General features: G+C 42.3%; 1 protein-coding gene across 1 annotated transcript in view; it reads left to right on the forward strand.

Annotated features, from left to right (window-relative positions):
• Asxl2 (ASXL transcriptional regulator 2) overlaps positions 1 to 21,432 on the forward strand; it is a 76,580-nt gene extending 55,148 nt beyond the window's left edge. The window contains exons 8-12 of the mRNA XM_090337342.1: positions 2,154 to 2,317; positions 6,782 to 6,878; positions 9,526 to 9,631; positions 13,050 to 13,773; positions 15,258 to 21,432. Coding sequence (XP_090193468.1) covers positions 2,154 to 2,317; positions 6,782 to 6,878; positions 9,526 to 9,631; positions 13,050 to 13,773; positions 15,258 to 17,696 — 3,530 coding nt within the window. The 3' untranslated portion in view covers positions 17,697 to 21,432. The remainder of the gene's footprint in view (positions 1 to 2,153; positions 2,318 to 6,781; positions 6,879 to 9,525; positions 9,632 to 13,049; positions 13,774 to 15,257) is intronic.
• The last annotated feature ends 6,399 nt before the right edge of the window (positions 21,433 to 27,831 follow it).

The following is a 27,831-nucleotide window of genomic DNA, read 5'->3' on the forward strand; positions in this document are numbered from 1 at the left end:
ATAAATACTTTTTCTAATCTCATCCAAAGCATGGATTTCTTCTTAGTTCCATGCTCCTAGGTTGTAGCCCTCTTCAAATAGTACATTATAGTTGTCATAATTGTCGTCTCTTTTTTTTCCCATTTTTTAATTTTCTCATTCTTGATGCCAATTAGGCATACATTGAGTCTTTTCATTCTGTCATTTCTTTTTTGTTTTTTTTCTATGCTTCTCAATAATTTTTAATATCAAAAACTGTTGTTGGAAGTGGCACTGTGGCTCAAGGGGTAGAGTGATAGCTGAAGACCTCAAGGACTACAGTGAGGCGCAGAATTCAAGTCCCACAACCTAAAAAACAAAAACCTGTTGTTTAATGTATCCATGGTATCTGGTCTCCATGATTTATGTCCTACATTTCTAAAAGTCTGTCTGCTAAAATCTCTGGTTCTGAATATGTTGTCCTCATCTTCATAATTCTATTTTTTTATTTTTTGTATGATAGTTTGGGTGGTCTTTGTGAGATAGTATTTGGCTTCATTTTGAAGGTGCCTATTTGCAGAAATTTTTCCCTTCTAAAATGTGAAATTATTTTGCTTCTGATTCATCCAGGAAGATGAATCCATGATCTTGTGCAAGTGACTCTTTAAATTTTGTTGTTGTTGTTGTTTGTTTTTGGTCAGTTGTAGGGATTGAACTCTGGGACTGGGTACTGTCCTGTTCTTTTACTCAAGGCTAGCACTCTACCACTGCAGCCACAATGTCACTTCCAGCTTTGTCTGTTCATGTGGTACTGAGGAATCCAAACCAGGGCAAATTTTTTTTTTATAATTTGCTGAGGATTGAGCTTTTTTCTTTTCTTTTTCTTTCCTTCCTTTTTTTATTTTTTGGTGGGTCTAGGGGCTTGAACTCTGCGCCTGGGCCCTATCCCTGAGCTCTTCTGCTCACGGCTACCACCCTACCCCTGGAGCCACAGCCCTACTTCCTGTTTTCTAGTGGTTAATTGGAGATAAGAGTCCATGTTCTTTAGTGCCCAGGCTGGTTTTGAACCATGATCCTCAGATCTCAGCCTCCTGAGTAGCTAGGATTACAGGTGTGAGCCACCATGCCCCGCTTGGCAATATAATTTTTTTTAATTAAATAATTCATTAACGTTGATTTTTACATCTAGAAGGGAATCTCTAGACACTATCACTGGCACTTAGATTTTAGAACATAATCAAAATTAGGCTGAGGGTTTGTATGTCATAGATATATATTTCTATAATAAAACATGTCTATAGAGTCATACATTTTTATGTCTATGTAGTTGTGTTTATATTTCCAATACTATGTCCGTAGCATTGGATATGCAAATATTGAGTCCTCTCTTTCATATTTATATTTTCCTTTATTTTTAGCAGCACTAGGGCCTCATTCACACTACGTAAGCCATCTACCAGATGAGTACATGCCAAGCTTGTCTTTTTATCCTTCCCTCCCTCCTTCCCTCCCTTCTTCTCTTCCTTTTCTTATTTTGACAGTTTTGGAGTTTGAACTCACTGCCTCTCACTTGCTAGTTAGGTGTTGTACCACTTGAGATCATCCTCTCAGCCCTTGTAACTTTCATTATGTTTCCCAGTCATGCCTGGTACTTTTGCCTGGGGCCAGCCTCTGACTACTGTCCTCCTCATTTCTGCTGCAGAGGTGTGATCACAGACATGTGCCACTATGCCTCATTTGTTGTGAGATAAAGTCTTTCTAACTTTTTGTCCATTCTGTCTTCAAACTGTAATCCTACTCATCTCTGTCTTTGTACCCAGCTCTATTTTCTTTATGTGTGTTCTCTCTTTTTTTAAAGACATTCTATATGGAAGTAGACTGCCCACTAACTTCCCAGGTTTGTTTTATTTTTGAGAGGGAACAGAGGGGAATATAATTGCCTTTTAGGTATGGTGAAAAATGTACTTTAACAGACCTTGTTCTCTACTTGAAGATGATAAAGGATATAATTAAATTCTTTTAGCCTCTGTAAATGAAAACATTTGCTTTTTGACTTTCAAAGAAACGTCCTATATGTTAACCTCCAAATTGTGATCTTGAACAGTTTCATTTTGTTTGCACTGTACAGCAAGCTGTTTTTTAGATAAAAACCTAACTGTGAGGGGTGTCCAAGTGACACTTTTCTGTGTTTGTAGGGCAAATGAAAAGAACTAAATGTGCTGACATTGATGTTGAGACACCGGACTCTATTCTGGTTAATACTAATCTTCGAGCACTGATCAACAAGCACACTTTTTCTGTTCTTCCTGGAGATTGTCAACAGCGACTTCTTTTACTGCTTCCAGAGGTAGATCGACAGGTATGTAATAGTGAGCTTAAACAACTTTTTTTTTTTTAAATCAATTGTGGGGCTTGAACTCTGGGCCTGGCTGCTGTCCCTGAGCTCTTCAGCTCATGGCTACTGCCCTACCCCTTCAACCATAGCACCACTTCCACTTTTCTGGTGGTTAATTGGAGATATGAGTCTCGGGGACTTTACTGCCTGGGCTAGCTTTGAACTGTGATTGAAAGATGTTTACCAGGACATGTGCATGAATGTGCATGTCTCTCTCTCTGTATGTGTGTGTATGTGTTTACATTTACTTGAGCTACAGCTCTACTTCTAGAGGTTAATTTGGTAGTTAGTTGTTGATGAAAGTCTCATAAACTTTCCTGCCTAGCCTGGCTTTGAACTGTAATCCTCTGGTCTCAGATCTTAGCTAGGATTACAGGTGTGGATTACAGGTGTGAGCCACCGTGCCTGGATGCATAAACAACTTTTAACTGTTATGTATGTAAGGGCCTTATTCCACTCATCAACTTTAGAACTACGTAATAGTTTTGTTTTTTGGTAGTACTGGAATTTGAACTCAGAGGTTTATGCCTTTTCTTTTCCTACTGGTTATTTCAGTTTGCCTCCCCTGCATACTCCTCCTCACAAATCCTGGGGCTTAAAATCAGGACCTGGGCACTGTCTTTGAGTTTTTTTCTTTATTCCCCCCCCCCCTTTTTTTTTGTGGTCATGGGGCTTGAACTCAGCCTGGGCAATGTCCCAGAACTCCACAGCTCAAGACTACCACCCTACCCTTGAGCCAAGCTCTACTTTGTGTTTTCTAGAGTTAAATTGGAGATAAGAATCTCAGGTTCTTTTGTGCCCGGGCTGGCTTTGAACCTTGATCCTCAGATCGTGGCCTCCTGAGTAGCTAGGATTACAGGCATGAGTCACTGCACCTGGCTTGTCTTTGAGTTTCTTTTTGCCCAACGCTACCACTCTACCACTTGAGCCATACCTTCACTTCATGGATTTTACTCCCCAGTCTGGCTTTGAACCTTAAGCCTCAGATTGCAGGCTTCCAAGTAGATATGATTACAGATGTGAGGGAACAGTATCCAGTAAGTGTTATGTTTTTTGATCAAGACAGGAATTCTCTCATATACAGAACTTCAGAAAAAAAATTTATAATAGTGATAATCTCTACAGATTGCCTCACAGATGCTAAGTAATTGATTCTGCAACTGTGTTACATCCACAGCTCACCAAAAAGGGGGAAAAAAAAGATTTTTTTTTAACCGTTCATATAAATGAACTTAGTGAACAGGTTGGGGAAAATACTGTAACATATGTTACTGTAATGATTACTGTGTATAATATGTGAGAGATTCTTGCAAGTTGATAATAAAAATAAATAGTCCAATAGAAAAGTTAGAAAATTGCAAGAACTGATTCAAATGATAGTGGCTCCTAGAGGCTCATGTCTGAGGATGGAGTTCAGAGCTAGTCCAGTCGGCCTTATTTCCCATTAACTAGCAAGAAGCCAGATGTACAGATGTAGTCTAAACAGTAGAGCACCAACTGAGATGAAAAAGCATGTAAAAGGGGGGGCCGGGAGTTTGGCCTAGTGGTTAAAGTGCTTGCCTAGCATGCATGAAGACCCGGGTTCGATTCCTCGCTCGGTACCACATATAGAAAAAAGCTGAAAGTGGTGCTGAGGCTCAAGTGGTAGAGCTCTAGCTTTGAGAAAGTCCAAGGACAGTGCTCAGGCCCTGAGCTCAAGCCCAGGACTGGCAAAAAAAAAAAAAAAGAAAAGGCATGTAAGAGTGTGAGGCCCTGAATTTGAAGCCCGACTCTGGGGAATTGGGGGGATGGGACAAGTATAGGAATTGGCATTTCACAAGACTCTTAGTCTTGACATTCAATAAACAAATGTGACAATATGTACACCAGCACATGTGTTAGGAAAAAACTTACCGTTTCAAATCCATTAGCTTGGCAAAAGTTTAAATAGCATGTTTCCACATATTGGCAGTGAAAAGTACATGCTTATATATTACTTGTAGAATTGTTGATTGTTTAAACCTTTATGGAAAGTAATCTACTATCTAGTTACACACATGCTAATACTTTGTTGTAGAAACTTATACCTTAGAAATAAGAGCACTAGCATATATTTCTCTACCAGGTTGCTTGTTGCAGTTTTGTTAATTACAGAGGAACATTGGGAACAAAGCTATGCCTAATCATAGGAAACTGGTACTTTAAGGTACTTTAATTGATGTACATATAATAAAATATGCAGCCATTCTAATGAAGCTCAGACTATTTAACTTGGAAGAGACTGTTACAATATAGTCTGAGAAAAATGATCTATAATACAATGTGTATAACTTGGTACTATTTCTATAAGCAAGTAATAACCCCCTTTCCTTTTTCTTTTTTTTTTTCTGGCCAGTCATGGGCCTTGAACTCAGGGCTAGAGCTCTACCACTTGAGCCACAGCACTACTTCCAGTTTTTTTCTATGTATGTGGTAGTGAAGAATCAAACCTGGGTCTTCGTGCATGCTAGGCAAGCACTCTACCACTAGGCCAAACTCCCGGCCCAATAACCCCTTCTTAGAAGAAAAAATTACACCTGTATTTATGTGCAGTTTGAGAAAAAATTGGCCGGCCTCCCGGCCTCCCGGCCTGCCTGCCTGCCTGCCTGCCTGCCTGCCTGCCTGCCTTCCTTCCTTCCTTTTTTTCTCTTGGTTGGTTATGGGCCTTGAACTCTGGAATTGGGTATTCTCCTTGTGCTCTTTTTGCTCTGGCTAGCACTCTACCACTTGAACCATAACACCACTTCCAGCCTTTTCTGTGTATGTGGTACCAAGGAATTGAATCTCCAGGGCTTTGTGCGTGCTAGGCACTCTACCATTAGGGCCATGTTTCTGACCTTTTGGTTTGCCTTTTTTTTTTTTTTTTTAAGTTGGTCGTGGGGCGTGAACTCTGGATCTGAGTGCTGTCCCTGAGTTCTTCAGCTCAAGGCTCCCACTCTACCATTTCAGCCACAGTGCCACTTCTGGTTTTCTGACAGGTTTAATTGGAGATGAGTCTCAGGGACTTTCATGCTGGGACTGGCTTTGAACCACGATCATCAGATCTCAGCCTCCTGAATAGCTAGGACATGAGCCACCAGCGCCTTTAAAAAACGTTTTTTTAAATCAGAGAAAAACCTCTTGTTTCCATTTCCTGGAACAAATTTTTTTTCTATTGATTTTGTTTCTTGGCCATACTAAAACTTGAGCTCATACTAAAGTTTCTTCCTAAGCAGATGCTTTTTCACTAGAACTATATTCTCAGCTGTGTGTGTGTGTGTGTGTACGCGTGCGTGTGTGTGTGTGCGTGCGTGTGTGTGCGTGCGTGTATGTGTACGTTTGTACTTGCCAGAGGGGATCTACCCTTAGATTTCAGACTTTTTACCTGTACCTCTCACATGGTTAGAACTATACAACTACATTGAGTTTTATTGGTTGAGATTGTATTTCTTGAACTTTTTGCTTCCCAACTAGCTGGAATGATCAATGTGTCCAGCTGTGAGCAGAGTGATTTTTGTTTGTTTCTATGTGTGTTTATGTGTTGGTCTGTTGGTCCTAAGACTTGAACTAAGGGCCTGGGCACTGCCCCAGAGTTCTTTCACTCAAGGGTAGTGTTCTACCACTTCAGCTATACCTCTACTTTTAGATTTTTGGTGGTTCATTGAAGGTAAGAGTTTCACAGACTTTCCTTTCCAGGCTGGTTTTGAGCTGCAGTCCTTAGACCTTAGCTTTCTGAATAGCTAGGGTTCCAGGTGTGATCCATCAGTGCCGCATTGAGCAGCGTGTTTTAATTATTAAAGAGTGGAGGGAAGGTCTTAGGATGTGGTTTAGTGGTAGAGTGCTTGCCTAGCATGCATGAATCTCTGGATTCAGTTCGTCAGTTCTACATGAACAGAAAAAGCTGGAAGTGGTGCCGTGGCTCAAGTGGTAAAGTGCTAGCCTTGAGCAAAAGAAGCTCGGGGACAGTGCCTTGGCCCAGAGTTCAAGCTCTAGGACTGGCAAAAAAAAAAAAAGAATGGAGGTAAGAGGAGAGTGGGAGAGTGCAAGGGGAAGAGAGGCAATTCTGTGGTGAGAATGAAATGTGCATGTATTCTCTACTAAAATGAAAAGAAAATCAAATAACCGTGATAGCTTTCAGTTTTTTGTTTTTTGTTGGTTTTTTTTGTGGGTCATGGGGCTTGAACTTGACCTGGGCGCTGTCCCTGAGCACTTCAGCTCAAGGCTACCACCCTACCCTTGAGGTAAGACCCACTTCCCATTTTCTAGAGGTTAACTGGAGATAAGAGTCTCAGGTACTTTTGTGCCCGGGCTGGGCTGGTTTTGAACCTTGATCCTCAGATCTCAGCCTCCTGAGTTGCTAGGCCTACAGGCATAAGTCATTGCACCTGGCTTTTTCCCTTTCTTTATAAGCTTTCCCTGACTTATTCTTAGGTTGGTCCAGATGGTTTGATGAAGTTGAATGGTTCAGCCCTTAACAATGAGTTCTTCACTTCAGCGGCCCAAGGGTGGAAAGAGAGACTCTCAGAAGGTAAGTTGCCTTCCAGCTTTCAGGATCTTGGTACTCTAGGAGCCATTGTGAGGGTATATACATTGGCACTTCTCTACCTTACCAAGTGTTTGAGAATTTTTGAAAGATAAAATACCATAAGTTTCTAAAATATAGAATTTGCTATCCTATTTAAAATACACTGCCAGACTTTTCTCTGGATTCTGTGTAACCAGGTAGTCTTCCTTCCTCCCTTCCTTCTCTCTTTCATTTATATTCCTCCCCTCTTTCCCTTTCCCCCCTTCTCTCTCTCTCTCTCTCTCTCTCTCTCTCTCTCTCTCTCTCTCTCTCTCTCTCTCTCTCTCTCCCCTCCCTCCCTCTCTCCCTCCCCCTCCCTCCCCCTCCCTCCCTCCCTCCCCCTCCCTCCCTCCCTCCCTCCCTCCCTCTCCCTCCCTCCCTCCCTCCCTCTCTCTCTCTCTTCCCCTCCCTCCCTCCCTCCCCCCCTCCCTCTGTCCCTCCCCCTCCCCCTCTCCCTCTTCCTCCCCCCTCTCTCTCACTCCCTCTCTCTCCCCCTCACCATCTCTCCCTTCCGATTGGTGCAAGATCTTTATGCTCTTTCTTAGCTTTTTTGGTGGTAGTGGTGGTTGTGGTTGTCACAGGGCCTAATTTTTTTTACTCAAGACTGGTACTCTTATCACTTGAGCCATACCTTCATGTTAGATATTTTGCTGCTTAATTGGAGATTTGTCTGTTCAGTCTGGCTTTGAAGTCTGATTCTTAGATCTTAGCCTCCTGGGTAGCTAAGATTACAGGTGTGAGCCCCTGCCTCAACAGTGTTTCCTCTAAGAAATTTACAAAACACCTAGGCACTGGTGGTTCACACCTGTAATCTTAGCTGCTCTGGAGGCTGAGACCTGAGGATCAAGATTCAAAGTCCCTGAAAGTGCTGCTGTGGCTCAAGACGTAGTGTGGTAGCCTTGAGCTGAAACACTCAGAGACCGCACACAGGCCCAGAGTTCAAGCCCCAGGACTGACCCTGCCCCCCAAATAAAAGGAAATTTACAAACAAGGATCTGATTGACTCTATGTCCTTGGAACTGAAATTCTAATAAGCTCACTAATAAGCAAAGTCTAGACTGTTTATTTTGTCCTGCTGAGAGTCTCACTTTATTGAGCAGAGATACATCCTGTTTATTACTGTCAACTCCAGTGTCACCAACAGTAGGTGAAAGGAATTAATGAGGTTTTTGGTTTTTCTTTTTGGGGAGGTTTTCTGGTCTTGGGTCTATCTTTTTGGTCATGAGGCTTACACTTGACCTGGGCACTGTCCCTGAGTTCTTTAGCATAAGACCTACACTTGAACCAAGCCACTACCCCTTTTTCTAGAGGTTAATTGAAGATAAGAGTCTCAGGTCCTTTTGTACCTGGGCTGGATTTTTGAACCTCGATCCTCAGATCTTAGCCTCCTGAGTAGGTAGGATTACAGGTGTGTGCCACCATCCCCAGCTTTGGTCTTGGGTCTTTGAACCATGATCATCTGATCTCAGCCTCTTGAGTAGCTGGAATTACAGGCATGAGCCACCAGTGCCCAGCTCAATGAGAAGTTTTTTCATTTTTTGTTTTGTTTTTGGTCAGTCGTGGGCTTGGACTCTGGGCCTGGGCCCTGTCCCTGAGCTCTTCAGCTCAAGGCCACCGCCTACTCTGGGAGCCACAGCCCAACTTCCCATTTTCTAGTGATTAATTGGAGATAAGAATCTCAGGGTTTTTTTTTAACTGTCTTACTGAGATATATTTGGCATTCTATAGGATTCACTTATTGGAAGAATATCTTTAAGTGAAAGAATAGTGCAGTGTGTGCCCTGCACGTCAGAGCTTTTCATTACGCAATTGAAACTAAAAAACCTAAAATACAATTTCCCCTCGGAGCAACCTAACCTAGCCGAGTGCAGTGGCTCACATCTGTAATCCTAGTTACTCAGCAGATCTGAGGATCAGGGTTTGAAGCCAGCCTGGGTACTAAAGACCCTGAGACTCTTATTTCCAGATAACCACCAGAGAACTGGAAGTGGTGCTGTTGCTCAAGAGATAGGGCAGTAGCCTTGAGCTGAAGAGCTCAGGGACAGCACCCAGGCTAAGAGTTCAAGTCCCAGGACCAAAAGAGAGAGAGACTAAGAGATTAAGATGCTAATAACAGGGGCCAGGAGTTTGGCCTAGTGGTTAAAGTGCTTGCCTAGCATGCATGAAGACCCGGGTTCGATTCCTCGGTACCACATACATAGAAAAAAAGCCAGAAGTGGTGCTGAGGCTCAAGTGGTAGAGCTCTAGCCTTGAGAAAGTCCAAGGACAGTGCTCAGGCCCTGAGCTCAAGCCCAGGACTGGCAAAAAAAAAAAAAAAAGATGCTAATAACATTATTTACTGAAAGCGCATCTCTTCTTTTTTCCATTAGAGAGGAAGTTAGAAATTCAGGGTTAGAAATAAGAGAATCATATGTAATGTGTCTGAAACAAGGGCAGTACTTCAGATTCACCCAGGACCAGGTTGGACCTTCACTGTGCTTTTCCAGACACTTCTGTAACTTTAACATGTTGGTGTTCTGTTCTCTATGGGTCTTTCATAATTTGTTAATAGGTAAAAATTGCAAATAGTGTTTTTTCAATTCAGTATCTTAAAAAGATATATATATTACAGGTGAGTTTACTCCAGAGATGCAAGTGAGAATTCGACAAGAGATTGAGAAGGAGAAAAAAGTGGAGCCATGGAAGGAACAATTCTTTGAAAGCTACTACGGTCAGAGGTAAATGAAGAAAAGTTCTATAAACAAGATGTTGATTTCTGAACATCTGTCATCTGTTGCGTTTAACTCATAGTTTCTTAGGAGAAATTTTAATGCCTTGTTTTTACTCTTTTATCAGTTTTTGTTTCTTTCTTTGTTTTAATGCTGATATTGATGCTTGAAATTAGGGTCTGGGAACTGTCCTTGGACTTTCTCAAGGCTAGCAATTTGAGCCATGGCACCACTTCTGGCTTTTTCTGTGTATGTAGAACCGAGGAATTAAACCCAGGGCTTCAAGAATACTAGGCAAGCACTCTACCACTAGGCCATATTCCCAGCCCCAGTAGACATTTTATTGCCATTTTTTTATTAGCTTATATTTATTATACTGGGGGATATCATGTTACATTTTCATACATCTTTTGTGTTGTTGGTCATGGGATTGGAACTGTGGGCCTGGGCTCCATCCCTGAGCTCTTCAGCTCAAGGCTAATTGTTCTACCACTTGAGCCACAGCAACACTTCCAGTTTTCTGATGGTTAATTGGAGATAAGAATCTCACAGATTTTAAGGTGCCGGGAGTTTGCCCTAGGGGCAAGAGTGCTTGCCTAGCATGCACAAAGACCCAGGTTCAATTCCTTGGTTCCACGTATATAGAAAAAGCCAGAAGTAGTGCTATGGCTCAAATGGTAGCGCTCTAGCCTTGAGAAAGCCCCAGGACTGGCAAAGAAAAAGAATCTCACAGACTTTTCTGCATGGGCTGGCTTTGAACTATGAGCCTCAGATCTCGCCCTCCTGAGTGACTAGGATTACAGGTGTGAGACACCAGTGCCTGACACATTTCCATCTTCCAGAGCTGGTCGCCAGTGGCTCATGCCTATAATCGTAGTTACTCAGGAGGCTGAGATCTAAGGATCACAGTTCAAAGCCAGCCCATGCAGAAAAGTCTATGAGACTCTTACCTCCAATTAACCACCACAGAACTGGAAGTGGAGCTGTGGCTCAAAGTGGTAGAGCACTAGCCTTGAGCAAAGGAGCTCAGACACTGCACCCAGACCCCAAGTTCAAGCCTCATGACAAAAATATATATATATTTCAATCACTCTATTTTCTCTAAACAATTTCAGCAGATACCCTTGTTCTATTGTCATAGTTAAAACAATATTTTTACCATATTTGTCCTCTTTCATATGCATTTTAAAATTATTCACTCTTATTTTTATAATAGACGTTTTGTCTTTTTTTTTTTTTTTCTTTTGCCAGTCCTGGGCTTGAGCGCAGGGCTTGAGTACTGTCCTTGGACTTTCTCAAGGCCAACACTCTACCACTTGAGCCTCAGCACCACTTCCGGCTTTTTGCTATGCATGTGGGGTACTGAGGAATCGAACCCCAGGTCTTCATGCATGCTAGGCAAGCACTCTACCACTAGGCCAAACTCCTGGCCCCACGTTTTGTCTTTTGAAAATGAGTTTCCTTTTGTTTTTAAACCTTAAATTTGAGTGTTTTCCTTGGAAAAGACCATCTTTTCCTTCAGTAACCTTACAAGATATAAGAATACCAAAATTCTGTGCTTTTTGTTGTTGTTGTTGTTTGTGGGACTTGAACTCCGGACCTGGGCATTGTCCCTGAGCTCTTTAGCTTAAGACTACTGCCCTGCCCCTTGAGCCACAGTGTCACCACTTCTGGTTTTCTAGCTGTTAATTGGAGATACAAAGCTCATGGACTTTAGTGCCTGGGCTGGCTTTGAACCATGATCCTCTGATCTCAAACTCCTGAGTAGCTAGGATTACAGGCATGAACCACCATGCCCAGCTAGTTCTGGACATTTTTTTTTTTTTTTTGCCAGTCCTGGGTTTGAGCTCAGGGCCTGAGCACTGTCCTTGGACTTTCTCAAGGCTAGAGCTCTACCACTTGAGCCTCAGCACCACTTCCGGCTTTTTTCTATGTATGTGGTACTGAGGAATCGAACCCGGGTCTTCATGCATGCTAGGCAAGCACTTTAACCACTAGGCCAAACTCCCAGCCAGTTCTGGACATTTTTATAGTACAATATAACTTATCTAAAACTACTGGCATCCTAGAAATCATGTTTATCCAGCTTGTAAGTAAACAGCCTTCCTTTGCAAAAGACACTAGAAGGACATCACTGAATCAAGACACAAACCCTATTATCAAAGAGCTATAGTCTAAAACAACAAAACTAAATGAAATTTTAATGGAGACATTTAAATAGTAATAGAGCTGTTCTATCTGAAATAGGATTGTGCACTCAGGCTTGTGTTTGTCTCCTTTCTGCATTACCAGTGTCAACCTGTAAGGAGACATCATAAGCATAGTTTGAGAACTATGCGAACTATGCTTATTTCCAAGTAGTCTTCCTTGATTTCCCTCACAGATACTTTAGACTGATTTCTTTTGAGATCAAGAGTCTCACACAATGACTTTCTGACATTCATTGTTTGTGTTTGGGACCGTAGAAATGATGATGTGTCTATTTGCACTATTATTATAGGTAGCAGTAGATGAAGTTCTCCTTCTATGGTACGTAGAATATTAGAATGCTTAAGAGTTTCTATTTTCAGCTTTTTTTGAGGGGGGAATATTTGGAGATTTGAGTTTCCAGTGTGGCCTGAGCACTGTCCTTGGGCTCCCTCAAGGCTAGAACTCTACCACTTGAGTCACAGAACCACTTCCACCTTTTTTCTATGTATGTGGTACTGAGGAATTGAACCCAGGTCTTCGTGTATGCTATCCAAGCACTCTAGCATTAGGCCAAACTCTAGGCCCTCTGGGCTCTCTTTGATTTCTTGTACCCCCCTTTCTACAAATAGTACAGATCTGATATAGTCCAAACACAAGTCCCACAGTGGATGGGTCTTGGCTTACATTCTTTTTTTTTTTTTTGCCAGTCCTGGGCTTGAGCTCAGGGCCTGAGCACTGTCCTTGGACTTTCTCAAGGCTAGAGCTCTACCACTTGAGCCTCAGCACCACTTGGGGCTTTTTTCTATGTATGTGGTACCGAGGAATCGAACCTGGGTCTTCATGCATGCTAGGCAAGCACTTTAACCACTAGGCCAAACTCTCGGCCCCCTTGGCTTACATTCTTAAGGTAGCGTACAATCCATTCCTCTAGACAATATGTCTCTTATTAGTAAAGCAATGATTAGCACTATTATTGAGCTTTTATCTTGTACCAAAAAAAGTATTTAACATGAAATAGCAACATTGTATAATCATTATCCTCAGTAAAGAACCTAAGGTACAAAAACAAAACAAAAAACCTAAGTGATAAGAAAAATTATCACTTACTTAATACCACATGGACAGTTGGTGTCAGAGCCAGGATTGGTAACTATGTGTCTAGAGTTTTCCTGGATATTGTCACAATTTTCCTAGGCCTTCAAGTACTCAAGTAGAATTTCTTTTTTTAACTTTTTAGTTCTGGCTTGAGCCTTGAAGATTCAGAGAAATTAACAGCTTCCCCCAGTGATCCCCAAGCAAATAAAAGCCCAGCTGAGCAGTCAAAATCCATACTTCCTTTGGAGGCTACTTCCACCCAGATAATCCCAGTCGTTTCCCAGTCAGAATGTAAAGAAGAAGCAGTTCAGATGCCATCACCAGTCAGAAAAGAAGAGCATGAGAGCCAAAATGAGGGGCAGCCACCCTGTAAATCCACAGAACCCATCCTTGCCTCCACCAGCAACACAAATAAGCCTAGCAGCATTCTTCCCATCAAGTGCCCAAAGGAAGAAGATATCTTGGAACTGAAGCCAGTTGTTTCTGCTGAACAGGAGTCTGAGAAAGAAAATCATCTCATCACAGCTTCTAATTCTGACAGAAGTAAAAGCCAAGAAGCTTTGGTTACATCCCCAAGCAAGCTCAAGAGTCCTGGGGTAGATAAATCGATAATAAAGCCCTTAACAGATGCAGATCTACAGGAGACCAGTATGAAAGAATCCTCAGCAACACTTGGTGATCAGAGCCCAGAAAGCCTCAAGAGGAAATCTTCTCTCACTCAAGAAGAGGCCCCTGCAAGTTGGGAAAAGAGGCCACGTGTCACTGAAAATTGCCAGCATCAGCTTCATCAGCCATTTCAAGACTCACCACAGCCCTTTCTCAATAGAGGGGACAGGGTCCAGGTGCGGAAAGTACCGCCTCTCAAGGTAAAAGAATGGGGAGAATTGAAGGGAAGAGATGGCTTGAGTACTAAATTTATGGGTCTACTTACTGAATTCCAATAATTTGTGGTATTTCTTAAGGTAAAAACAGTTGTGTATTTTACATGCATTAATTCTAATTTTAATAAGCAAGCTTCTCCCCCCACCCCCCGCCCCGTTGCAGAACTGCCGTTTTAAACTTTAGATCTTGGGCTGGGAATGTAGCTTATTGGTAGAGTGCTTGCCTAGCATGCATGAAGCCCTGGGCTCCATCCTCAGTGCCACATTCACAGAAAAAGCTGGAAGTGGCACTGTGGCTCAAGTGGTAGAGTACTAGCCTTGAGAGACAAAAAAGAAAGCTGAAAAACAGGGCCCAGACCCTGAGTTCACCTCCAGGTCTGTCAAAAAGAAAACTCTGGACTTTGTGCTAGCTTGAATCACTTTCTTAGCTGGCACTCTACCACTTCTTCATAGCTCTAGCCCATGTTTTTGCTGGCTGTTTTTGGAAATAGAAGACAGGGCCCCAAGTTCAAACCCTAGTACTTTCCTGCTCTTAAAGTACATAGGTGGCTCAGCTATTACATCAGCTTTACTTAGCAATTCTTAATGTGGCACAGAAGAATCAACACTAAGCTGGGTGCAATGGCTCACATCTATAATCCTAGCTACTCAGGAGAATGAGATCTGACAATTGCAGTTCAAAGCCAGCCTGGGCACTAAAGACCACATGACTCTTATCTCCAGTTAATCCCCAGAAAACCAGAAATGGCACTGTGGCTCAAGGGGCAGGGCAGTAGACTTGAGCTGAAGAGCTCAGGGACAGCGAGCAGGCCCAGAGTTCAAGTCCCAGGACCTACTTCCCCCCTCCCCCCCCAAAAAAAAATCAGTAGTTTCAAACCCAATGAAGTATCTGTTTATTGCAAGTAGTTTTGGCTTTGTTTTTTAGATTATGTTTTTTCCTAATTTGTAAATTTTGGGATAGAACCCAAAGAGGTAGGTGTGTGCGTGCGTGCGTGCGTGCGTGCGTGCGTGTGTGTGTGTGTGTGTTTTGAAGGCTGCCCAAATAAGTATAATACCAACCAGGAAAGAGAATTACTAGCAAATATGATCGTGATCCCTTATGTATATAAACATAATAGAATCCTAAACAAGGCTGGAAGTTTGGCCTGGTGGAGGGCTTGCTTAGCATGCACAAAGACCCGGGTTCTATTCCTTGCTCCCATATATAGGGGGGAGAAAAGCCGGAAGCGGTGCTCAGGCTCAAGTGGTAGCCCTGAGAAAGTCCAAGGACAATGCTCAGGCTCTGAGCTCAAGCCCAGAACTGGGGGGGAAAAAATCCTAAACAATTTGTGTTGTTCTGCCATACACCATCTATGTGTGCTATTAGTGCTCATCTATAAGAATGAAAAACTATAAGAGTTAAGAACATTTTGTTAGTCTTATGAATGAAAACTGAGCTGTTTTGTTTTCTTCTTCCCTGTTTCTTTCAGATCCCTGTCTCTAGAATCTCCCCCATGCCATTTCCTTCATTGCAGGTCTCTCCCAGGGCTCGTTTTCCAATCTCCATCACTAGTCCTAACAGAACAGGAGCCAGAACTCTTGCAGACATCAAAGCAAAAGCCCAGCTGGTCAAAGCACAGAGGGCAGCAGCTGCAGCCGCCGCCGCAGCTGCTGCAGCTGCCTCAGTTGGAGGGACCATTCCAGGACCTGGCCCTGGGGGTGGACAAGGCCCAGGACAGGGTGATGAAAGGACAGCTGCCAGAGGAGGGAGTCCAGGCTCAGAAAGAGTCAGTGCAACTGGAAAGGGCCCCACACTGGAACTGGCAGGAACTGGAAGCAGGGGAGGTACGAGAGAGCTTCTACCCTGTGGTGCAGACATTCATCCCCAACCTGAGACCAAACTTTCAGGCCTGGCCCAGCCTCCTGGTTTCTCAGGAGCACAACTACAGCAAACCCCCTCAGGGCCTGCAGTACCTGCCAACGGTGGAACAGGCACAAGCATCCCATCACCAGCCCACATAGAGAAATCGAATAGTGAGAAAACAAGTCCCACCAGGACAATGGCTACAGTGGCCTCACCTAGCCACCTACCAGGGCCGGCTAGTTGCAGACAGGAGAGATCTCCTTCTCCAGCGGGGCCTGCTCTGATTTCAGGAGCCTCACCTGTTCGTTTTGTAGCTGCTGTCTCAGTTGAACCCAAAGCAGGTTCTGGCCAGAATACACCAAACCCTTCAGCCTCATCAAAGACAACTGCTGCTTTTCCAGTGGATGCAACTTTGTCCTCTTTAACATCTGGATTGACAACAGCCACTTTAGAAAAACTTCCTGTACCCCAGATCAATGTTACTGCAGTATCTACGGAATCAGCTCTATCCTTGAGCACTTTGCCAGCAGCTTCTAGCCTTAAACCCCCAGGAACTTCCACAAGTATGAATGGAGCCATTTCAAGGCCGAGCTCTAGTATCCCTGCTAATAATCCTTTAGTAACTCAGCTGCTCCAGGGCAAAGATGTTCCAATGGAGCAGATTCTGCCCAAACCTCTCACCAAACTTGAAATGAAAACTGTTCCATTGACTACAAAAGAGGAAAAGGGGATAGGAGCGCTCACAGGCACCGGCCTGACGGAGAGTGCCAGAGAAGAAAGCAGTGACCGACAGCCTCATGTAGCTATCCAGCAGCAAGGGAAAATGGTGCATGGTAAGCAGCTCCCCCAGGTCCCGAGACCCCTGCAGCTCTTTTCAGTGAAAGACCTGAGGGACTCTAGCATGGATACACACCAGTACCAAGAGGGACTAAGTAAAGCAACCCAAGATCAGATCCTTCAGACTCTTATTCAGAGGGTTCGGAGGCAGAACGTTCTTTCATTTGTGCCATCCTCCCAGTTCAACTTTGCTCACTCAGGTTTCCAGTTAGAAGACATCTCCACAAGCCAGAGATTCATGCTGGGCTTTGCTGGCAGAAGGACATCAAAGCCTGCAATGGCAGGTCACTATTTACTTAATATTTCCACCTATGGTAGGGGTTCAGACAGCTTTAGAAGGACCCATTCTATAAACCCTGAAGACCGGTTTTGTCTAAGCAGCCCCACAGAAGCCTTGAGAATGGGCTGTACAGATTGTAAAAACCCAACAGAAGATAGTAGCAGCAGCAAAGAAGAGGAAACCGATGAGGAGAGCACAGATGATGAGCAAGAGTCTGGCTTGATGAAGGAAGCCCCCCAGGCTTCCCAGACTTCTGACAAGCATGACACAAATTCAGGATCCCAAAGTAGAGAGACCCCATCCACCAATGATTGTTTAACTAAGAAGAATGGGAAGGTTGAGGCACCAGTGAATGAGCAAACCACTGTAAGCAAGGAGAATTACATGATAGCTAGAGGCCAGGCATTTGACGAGAAGACACTAGCCAGGGATTTTATTCAGGCAGCACAGAAACAGATGGCTCATGTGGTGAGAGGTAAGACAATGCATAGCAGCCCTGAACTTTTCAATTCCACTGCTCTTTCTCTACCTGCAGACAGTCCTACCCATAAGCCTCTACTCCTTCCACCACTGCAAACCCCAAAAGTATATGGGAGCCCCACACAAATAGGGCCAAGTTACAGAGGCATGATCAATGTCTCCACCTCATCAGACGTGGACCACAACTCTGCCGTACCAGGTAGCCAGGTATCTAGCAACGTAGGTGATGTCATGTCCTTCTCAGTGACTGTCACTACCATCCCTGCTAGCCCAGCTATGAATCCCAGCAGCCATGGCCAGACAATTCCTGTTCAGGCCTTTCCTGAAGAGAACAGCATTGAGGACACACCTTCAAAATGTTACTGCCGGTTGAAAGCCATGATCATGTGCAAAGGATGTGGCGCTTTCTGCCATGATGACTGCATTGGCCCCTCCAAACTCTGTGTCTCCTGCCTTGTCGTTCGGTAATATGACTAGAAAGATGCATACTGTAAAGGAGGGAAGGGAAGGGAAGGATTATCAAGATGTGTTCTCATGTCCTTTTGGAATCAGAGGAATAAGGGTTCACTTGTCTTAAGAGAGAAATAGTAATCAGGAATAGAGAGTCCAGGGATTTTACATTTTAAAGGAAGAGCACCTTGTATAGTAAGTCTAAGTCAAGCAAGACTTTATGAATTTGTGACAAGTTTGCACTTAGAAAATCATGTAAATATGTCACATTTTAACATTGTTTTCCAAGTGTTTAGGTAATAATGTATTGTTTTGAATTCTGATTTATGTTCTTTTTTTGTGACTGAGAAAGGTTGAACGCCATGAGTGGTAAAAGGAAATTGTCTCCCTTCTGACCTTTTCTGGAGCTAAGATAAAGGAGAAGTGATCTAACAAACTGGTCACTCATGCTGACGATGTCTTCACAGCCTGGCTGCAGTTGATTCATGAATTATTTGTCCTTTAAGAGATTTCAGTCAGGGTTTACTCAGGATTTACTTACCTTAGACGTGATCTTTTAGTAAGTTACTAATGTCCCAGGTGGTGTTTTAACCCCAGAAGCCCCAATTTGGCTCTTGGCTTCCATGAAACCAGTACTGTTGTCAAGCTGAGCCCTGCTGTTTCCTAATGCCCTGTTCCTGGCCTGAGATAACGCATGTGGCTCCGAGAGGAGTGCCTCTGTGTACTATACGGTGTACACGTCGACAGTTGAGCAATAATGCACTGCCTTGAAATACCAGTGTAAAAGTAGCAGACACACGTTAGTGATGGATGCATTGTATCTTGGACAAAGGGAACGCAGAAACTTAAACTGAACATACTGAACTTTGGAAAATTATTTTAACACTAGACACAAGATAACCTCTTCCTCTTCTTTCCCAGCCCATTACCTGACATCATATAGTTATCTGTGGCAGGTAAAAATTTCCTTAGTGGCACATTGGCTCCTGTTTAGCCTCTTTTTCAGGATGGAGTGATCTTACCCCATCTCACCTTAAATATTCATGTTTGTACACACATGAATAGTACAGGTTTGCTGGTTTAGAAAAGAAATTCATTGTTTTAGAATTACTGCTGCCTGTATAACAGGGATGGCTTATATTCAGGAGCTTTGGTGAATGACAAAGGAATGTCTTGAAGGAAAGCTCCAATGTTTTGTTGGTTGTGTTTTATTCTTCCTTTTTTGTTGTTGTTGTTAAAATCCTTTCCAAGTGACTGACAGATTTAGAGCATATACTATTAGGTTAAATCCAAAGAACATTAAAAAAAAAACTTAATTTACTAGAATTTTGTATTATATAGGAGATTCTCAACATGTATCAGTTGTGTATTGATTCCAGCAGTTTAAATCTGTTAGTAAGTCACATTCCAGATGAGGAAAAAGGAGGCAATAACCTTTGTGCCTCCATTCTGCCATCTCCCCTGATCACTCACTATCTTTAATGTTACTCAAAGTTCCTGTTCTAAATTCCATAGGAAATCAACTTTATTATTTTCCACTTTTCTTCTCTGGTTCTCCTATTGTGTGACCCAAGGCAAATATAGGATTAATATCTGTGTTACAATTTCAGCCAAGACATATGATGTCCTTCCTTCTCTCTCCTTCCACCACGGGCATAGCTAAGGGATAAGGGATATGAATCCAGAGATAAGAAGTAAGTTCTCAAGCAAAGGAGGAATAGGAAACAAGCTAGGTTTCTGTGCCCCAATTTCCTATGCCCTGTGTGAAATTCTATGTCTAGCTGCTTCACTCCTCACTCTAGTGACATCTCTGAGTGCTGGCCTTCTTGCCTAAATATGATAAGTATTAGATAGTGGTTTGCATTGATGAAATAGGTTTTCCTGCTTCATTCTTTACCTGGTTCCCTTCAGCTGAGGATACATAGACTGTAACCAGGACTAGAAGCCAACATCGGGGATTTTCAGTCCATTTAGAGCAGAAGCTCTTCCTGCAGACAGGTCCTAAATATTGCTACTCACCAGGTTCTCCTAAACCATACCCAACTAACTGTATACATTTAGTAATGCTCTCTAAACATAAATTGCCAAGTAGGCACACAGCCTCAGGCCTGACCAGATGCAAAAGTAGATTCTCTTCAATTGGAAGGTTGAATACCAATCCATTGGTTAATTAGCTTAAAAACAATGACGTCAAGTAGAAGGCCATTTGTTTTATAAGTGAACAGAAAAAGCATTCTATCTCAGCCTTTTAAAACTGGAGTATAGTGCTCTACTAGCTTTCAAAGGAATTTTTATCTTGGCTCTTTGTTGTTTGGACCTTTAAATTCACTCTGAAATGTTTGCATAAGTGCTGAGTGTATTCTTGAGGAGTTAGTGGTACTAGTTCCATTGATGAGTCAGATAATCTGCCTAATGGAAATGACCCTAGCACTCTTCCCTGGCCTTCAGGTCACCTCTGGGAGAGCATGCTTACTGTATATCCTCTGTCTGGTTTATTAATGTTCTATTGTAAGTTGTCAAGTAGAACCTTCTCCAAACCTTAAAGATTTGGGATTAAACAAAATTTCTCATCTGTTAAAATCCAGCTAGCCTAGAGCTGTTTGCTCTGTTCCTGTTCCTTAGTCCCGGCCAGAAGACACCAAGTCCATGTCTGGTATTCTGTGTAACATTTTTAAGAATACAAAGTGGAAAATAGAGACTCTTTGGGGGATGGGGGAGGGTATGTGTATATGAACAGGGAAAGTACCATACATATGGATATTTGATAGACTTAAAATATCCAAAGGAAGTCTTCCCTGCCTGCCTAGTGCAGGGAGAGGAGATACACATCAGTGACCCATTACCATCCTCACCCCGTATTATTGCTTTCTTCTGCTTCCGTGATCCTTAAGGAACTCTTTGGTTAAATGATTTACAATCCGAGTGGTGTTCTCTCCTTATTTTACTGCTGATTATTTTTTGAACCCCCTATCCAAGAACACTTGTTTCCTCTTTAACATCACATCATAGCAAGGGGGAAAGTCTCCCAATTGCTTTATAACAATGTAATAAGAGACAAATTTGGGCAAGGATAGTTTGCAGCTCAATTTATACAATAGTCCAAAGAGACTTTTGGAACATGATGGGGCCTTTCCTACGTGTTTCAGTACCTACATACCTATTGCAAGAAAACAGTAGGTAAGACATTTCCTAAAAGTTGAAGCAATGGCTTCATAAAGTCTTGGTTACTTTATTTTTTTTAATGCTTTACCTTTGATACAACTATTAAAGATCAATTTTAAAAATAGCTTTCCAGTAATATATTTTAAGTAATATATATTTTAATATCTATGTAAAAAGCGACAATGGAAGACTGAATTTCTCATAGATGGTATGTCTGATGTAGGGCCTCACTGTTAAGGCACAAATTACTTCAAAGGAAATTACTCTAAAGACACTTCATTATTTCAAAAACAAATGCAATAAGGGGGATTGTTGGGGGGGTTATTTTTTATTTTAAAAGGAAATTGACTTATTTACCAAGAGCTATATTTTCCCCTCTGGTGATAAGGTTTTACAGACTGGTTTGGTAAATGCTAAACTTTTGTGTCTTTTGCCTTTTTTTAAGGAATTGTTAACATTGGAATTGAGAGTGTGTACAGAGAAGTTGGTGTCAACACCATTTAATAAGTCATATTTTTTCACAAATATAGAATAAAATCATTTTACATAAGAATTTTAAGTATTTGCAATAAATATATGTATATAGATTGTATGTATTCATATATTCTTATTTTTCATTTTATTATTAAGTAAAAGATGATTAAAAATGAAATTGAAAACCTTGGAGTTTTTGGTGAATCTTGAGGTCTGACGTCCATCTGAGAGTGACATGGGGAAGGTTTCCACTGTCTATGCAAAAGATGAAAATGAGGAATTCGGTGGTAAATCCAGGTAGTGCAACTCTATCAGAAGTCAGATTAGCATATTTAATTCTCCTAGTCTGTCATTTCTTTCATGTACTGTCTCCTAACTACCTAAAGTTACTGAAAAATAGAACATAGTCTCACATTTAATGTACCCATAGTTGCTTCAAAGAAAAGAAAAACATGTTTTTTTCCACAGGGATTTCATTAGTAAACATTTATTCCTTCCATCTTCCAGCCTTAAGGTGCTTTTGTTTTGGCTAGTCCTGGGGCCTGAACTCAGGACCTGAGCACTGTCCTTAGGCATTCTCAAGGCTAGAACGCTACCACTTGAGCCACAGCACCACTTTCAGCTTTGTTTGTGTATGTGGTACCATGGAATCTAACCCAGGTATTTATGCATGCTAGGCAAACACTCTACCATTAGGCTATGCTCCCAGCCCAACCCTAGAGGTATGTAGAGGAATAACCTTTTGTTTTGTTTTTTTTTCCCCCCCAGTCGTGAGGCTTGAACTCTGAACCTGGCCACTGTCCTTGAGTTCTTCAGAGTTCTTCCACCCTACCCCTGGAGCCACCGCACCACTTCTGATTTTCTAGTGGTTAATTGGAGATAAGAGTCTCAGGGACTTTAGTGCCTGGGCTGGCTTTGAACTGCTATCCTCAGATAGCAGTTTCCAGAGTAGCTAGGCATGAGCCACCTTGCCCAGGAGAAATAACCTCTTGTCTTGTGTGTACTTCCTAGTTCCTTTCTGAGGAGGGAGTTTCATAGACAGATCCACATCCTGCTGGTGTGCTCTGACAAAAATGTGAAGAGACATTGATGTCTGATTAGATGGTGTTTCAGCATATGACGGCTGTATTTCCAGCACTCTTGGGTCAGGAAGGACAGTTATGAATATAAAGATCAAGCTAGATGTTAAGAGAGTCATTGGCTGGTTGTAAAGAATGTGAGCAGGATACCCAGACAGCCTTTGTCCTTAAAGGTATATAGGCATATGTTTGGGGGGGGAAGGTTGTTTTTTTTTGCCAGTCATGGGGCTTAACCTTAGGGCCTGAGCACTGTCCTTGGACTTTCTCAAGGCTGGAGCTCTAGCACTTAAGCCACAGCACCACTTCCAGCTTTTTTCTGTGAATGTGGTACTGAGGAATCGAGCCCTGGTCTTCGAGCATGTTAGGCAAGCACTCTACCACGAGGCCAAACTCCTGGCCCCTTGGGGTTTCTTGTTTTGTTTTGTTTTAGGATAATACAGGGCTAGGGATCAGTAGTAGTTCAGCGTGTTAAGAGTGCCTACAGAGTGTACAAAATAAAGCTGATCCAGGTTAGCTTTTTAAGAATATGTCTCAGTAACCAGTGAAACTGACTATAGTTAGCTGTCCTCAAAATTATTCAGTTGATTATTTTCATTGGGAAAAAAAAGATAATCTTTGAAAATTATCAAGATCTAGAGCTTAAGACATCACTGAGAGTGTACTTGAGGTGGGAGAAGAAAGACTTTGAAATTTTTAAGAAGATTCGAACATCTGACTTACCCGACAACCTTGGACACAGTTTAAGCCATCCTCAAGAAAAGCATTGTAGATCTTCACTAAAAATGAACTACTTCTAAATTTCTTAATCCTCATATATAATAGTCGTGAAGGTAAAATGTGTTATGCCCATTTATAAATACTGACTTTAATACTATTTGTCTTCAGCTGGTTCTCAGAACTGGACTTTGGTCTGACTTGTTGAAACCCCTTTAGGCAACTACTTTAAAAAAGATTAGTAGGGCTGGGAGTGTGGCCTAGTGGTAGATTTCTTGCCTAGCATGCACAAAGCACTGAGTTCAATTCCTCGGTACCACATATACAGAAAAAGCCAGAAGTGGTGCTGTGGCTCAGGTGACAGAGCACTAGCCTTAATCACAGAGAGGCTCAGGGACAGTGCTCAGTCCCTGAGTTCAAACCCCAGGACTGGCCAAAAAAAAAAAAGAAATACATACATACATACACACATGTATCTGTGTCTGTGTCTGTGTCTGTGCCAGGAGTTTGGCCTAGTGGTATAGTGCTTGCCTACCATGCATGAAGACCCAGGTTTGATTCCTCCATACCACATACATAGAAAAAAGCCAGAAGTAGTGCTGAGGCTCAAGTAGTAGAGCTCTGGCCTTGAGAAAGTCTTAAGGACAGTGCTCAAACAAAAAAAAAAAATATATATATATATATATATAATTTTTAACTTGATCTACAAGTGATGTTATTCAAATATTTATTGGGCTCTTGCTGTGTGCTGAGCACTATTAAGCACTGATTTTGCAGGGATAAGCAGTAACTCATCAATTTGAAAAGGTTTTCCTAAGGTAATAAGTATACAACATGTTCTTAACTCAGGGCTCAAGGTGTAATCAGTGCTACATGTTTCCCAAGTGAGTATAAAATGGGATTAATGGCCAGGAGTTTGGCCTACTGGTGGAATGTTTGCACAGCATGCCACAAAGACCCAGGTTCAATTCCTGGGTACCACATACATAAAAGCTGGAAGTGGTGCTGTGGCTCAAGTGGTAGAGCTCTAACCTTGAGAAAGCCTAAGGACAGTGTTTAGGCCCTGAGTTCAAGCCTCAAGACTGGCAAAAAAAAATTTTTTTAATGGAAATATTTCAGGCATAACGCAAAACAGCAAAGGGCAAAGAAAGGAAAGGAAATTGTCCCTACATTAAAAACAGGCCATGTGGAAGTGAAGAGCCATGTTTTAAGACCTACCTACCTTGGGTCCACCAAGGGCCAGGCAGTGGCTGGTGGGCATGATGTGGCTTTTGGGGCACAAGAACCTTCAGTGTGCAGCTTGTCTCCTTGGTGGTGAAAGGCTACCAGGATGAGGGATCTGGCTCTCCATTTTCCTCAGGCTTTCTTGCACTAAGGGCTTAATTGTCTTGGGCTCCCTTGCACTTCATTATCCCTGGAAGACCAACCTCCTCAGGATAGCAGAATGAAGACAGCAGACAATGAAGGAGGTTGACATTTTTGGCTATGTGGCCTCCTGAGGGCCTTCTCAAAGGCACATATCTGAGGGGAGTCTTCTGAAGCATGTGTTCTGCTGGTAGCAGTTGTGTCAAAAACAAAAACATAAGACCTACCCTTCTTGACAACTGCCACCAGAATACATAGAGGAACAGGCCAAAAAAACAATCAGTAAGGTTAATTCTGGTCAGTTTCACCCAAAGCAGGGGTGAGTAGTGCAGCTTTCCGGTGGCTGTTCCAATCCAAAAGAATTTAGTGGGAATTTTTTTCTTTTTAATAAAACATGTTCCTCTTCCAGGTCAGAAGGAATTATTCCCTTTTAAATTGTATCCAGTTTTTCCCTCCATGATGGATATAATCACTTTGTCTTGCTTTTCTATTCTAATTAAAAATAGTTTTAACATAACTATCCCTTTTCACTTTAGTGGCTCAAACTCTGAAGTTCGTTTTTCTGGTCCTTGCGTTGGAACTCGAGGGCCTAGACCCTGTCCCTAAGCCTGTGTTTTACTCAAGGCTACTGCTGTCTTTCTGGCTCTCTTGGCTGTTCATTGGAGGTAAGTGAGTCATGGGCTTTCCTGCTTGGGCTGACTTCGATTGGCGATCCTCAAATCTCAGCCTCCTAAGCCATTAAGATGACGGTGTGTGCTAGCAGAAGTCACTGGCACCCAGCTTCAACTAATTCTTGAAACTTTTTTTTTTTTTTGTGGGTCATGGGCCTTGCACTCTGAGCCTGAGCACTGGCCCTGAGCTCTTCAGCTCAAGGTTAGCGCCCTACCCCTGGAGCCACAGCCCCACTTCCCATTTCTAGTGATTAATTGGAGATAAGAGTCTCATGGTCTTTTTGACTGGCTTTGAACCTTGATCCTCCGATCTTAGCCTCCTGAGTAACTAGGATTATAGGCATGAGCCACCACGCCCCTGACTCCCAATTTGTTTCTGTGTGCCAAAGTATCTGTGTTCAGTGTATGCCACTGTCATGCAGTCTTGACTCTGTCCAGGAAAGTAGAGGAAGGAAGTCCTTTTTTCCTCTTACTTGGTGACCTTCAACAGAAGATTGGGTTTCTTCCATAAGAGGTTATGGAGACTTAGGACTGCATCCTGGCCTTGTACTTCCATGTCGCTTTCAGCCTTAACCTAAAAAAGGGAATCCCTGGCAGATTCTTACCACAGGAAAGACAGCTGAGCCTGAAAAGTCCACGGGTGAGATGGGCTGAGAGTGGGTTGCATGGTGACTTCAAGCCCTGAATAAGCTGACTGGCCTAAGTTAGTTTAGTTACTTAAATATCCTGATTTTCATTTGCAAAACCTAGAGGATGCGTTCGTGGAAAGAAAATAAACCTGAGAGGATTTAAGTAAATGGAATTAAGGGTTTTTGTTTTAGTTTTTTGGGTTCACTTTCATGATTTTTTTTTTTTTGCCAGTCCTGGGCTTGGGCTCAAGGCATGAGCACTGTCCTTGGACTTTCTCAAGGCTAGAGCTCTACCACTTGAGCCTCAGCACCACTTCCGGCTTTTTTCTATGTATGTGGTACTGAGGAATTGAACCCAGGTCTTCATGCATGCTAGGCAAGCACTCTACCACTAGGCCAAACTCCCAGCCCCACTTTCATGATTTTTAAAGTTATTTGGGCTTGACATATACCTTGCCATGAGTTAGCCTTGAAATATTTTATGAGCTAAGGAATGGTTTCCTGTTACATTGTGACAGCTTTTTGCCACTAGTCTGTTGTTCATCTATATCTGTTGTGTTATCTGGAACTCAGCATTATGGACATACATTAGGCCAACGAGTCAGGAATCAAATTAGCCCAAAAAACAACACATTTAAGTCATATCAAAATTATCTGAAGAAGGCTGGAATGTAGCTTGGTGGTAGAGTGCTTCCTAGCATACATGGAGCGGGGGTTTGATTGCTTAGTGCAAAATAAACATTAATAAAAATGTAGAAAATTATCTGAAGAAACTTTAGGACTTATTTACATGGACCTTATGTCCTTTCTAGGGAAAGTATGGTATATAAAAGCTTACTTGAGCCAATTCTTTAAATTGATGAGTTTATTTTCAGATGTGTAGAACTTTGGAATGAGGAAGTTGGATTTTTTTGTAACCCCTAAAACAGCACTTCTTCTCAAGGCAGGTTTTCAGGTGGTAGCAGTTTGAAAGTTTCTGTAGTAACCTAAGCTGAAGCCGTTTATAATCATAGGAATAAACTGAAGTCGAGCAGATTAGAGCCTCATTTTAGACGCGATAAATTCTAGGTTAGGAAAGACTGATAGTTTATTCTCTGATAGTCATATGCTGATTAAAGAGTAAGTTTGTTCTTGGATAATTCACAAAACTTAATACATAGAAGATCTAAACTACATATCAAAAGAAAATCTAGAAATTAAAGACCTTTTCCTTAGCTGTTAGTGCTTTGACCTATTTTTTTTTTCAGAATACATTTTAATTCAGTGAGTCACTCCATCTCACGTTTTGCCAGCACCAACAGAAATCAGGATGGAGGAATGGCCTTGCTTCCATCAGCCTCATTCACCTTGAAACCTCTGTGTGTTACAGGGCCTACCACCAGGCAGATGAACCTCTGCCTGTCAGCTCTTCACCACCACCTTTAATCCACTCACTTTTCATTGGTCTTATAGAGATTATCTTATTCAGAGTTGAATGTATAATGTTTCTGCACATGGATAAATTGTGTTTAATCTTAATGACTTTTGTTATTGAATAAAGGCATAAAGTTTTATTGTAAGGACTGTGCCTTTTCTTTGACAAACCATATACCTGATGGATGATTTAACAGCTTTTTGCTGGCCTGTCCCTGAATCATGGCTAACTTTGACGTTGGGGCGTGTGCAGATCCCCTTAATGAACATGAGAAAGTGATTCAGTATCTCAGTCTGAGCCAAAAGATTTATCTTTCAAAAGAGAGAAGGCCCACACCAGTAGTAATAAGCTACTTAGGAGGCTGAGATCTGAGGATCGTGGTTCAAAGCAAAACCATGCCCTCACGTCCATGAGACTTTCATCTCCAACTAACAAGCAAAAAGGCAGGTGTGGAGCTGAAGCTCAAGTGGTAGGACCATCCTTGAACAAAATAGCTAAGAGACAGTGCCCAGACCCTGAGCTTCAGGGTCTGCCACACGTATATGCAGGAGAAAGAGGGACAAGGGCTAGAGTTATGGTAGTACTGGTATAAGGACAATGGAATAGCCTAGAAATAAATCTGCATACATATGGTCAAATGATTTT

Source organism: Megascapheus bottae, chromosome 7 (assembly GCF_031878675.1).
Source record: "Megascapheus bottae isolate mThoBot1 chromosome 7, mThoBot2.hap1, whole genome shotgun sequence".
NCBI classification, from domain to species: Eukaryota; Metazoa; Chordata; class Mammalia; order Rodentia; family Geomyidae; genus Megascapheus; species Megascapheus bottae.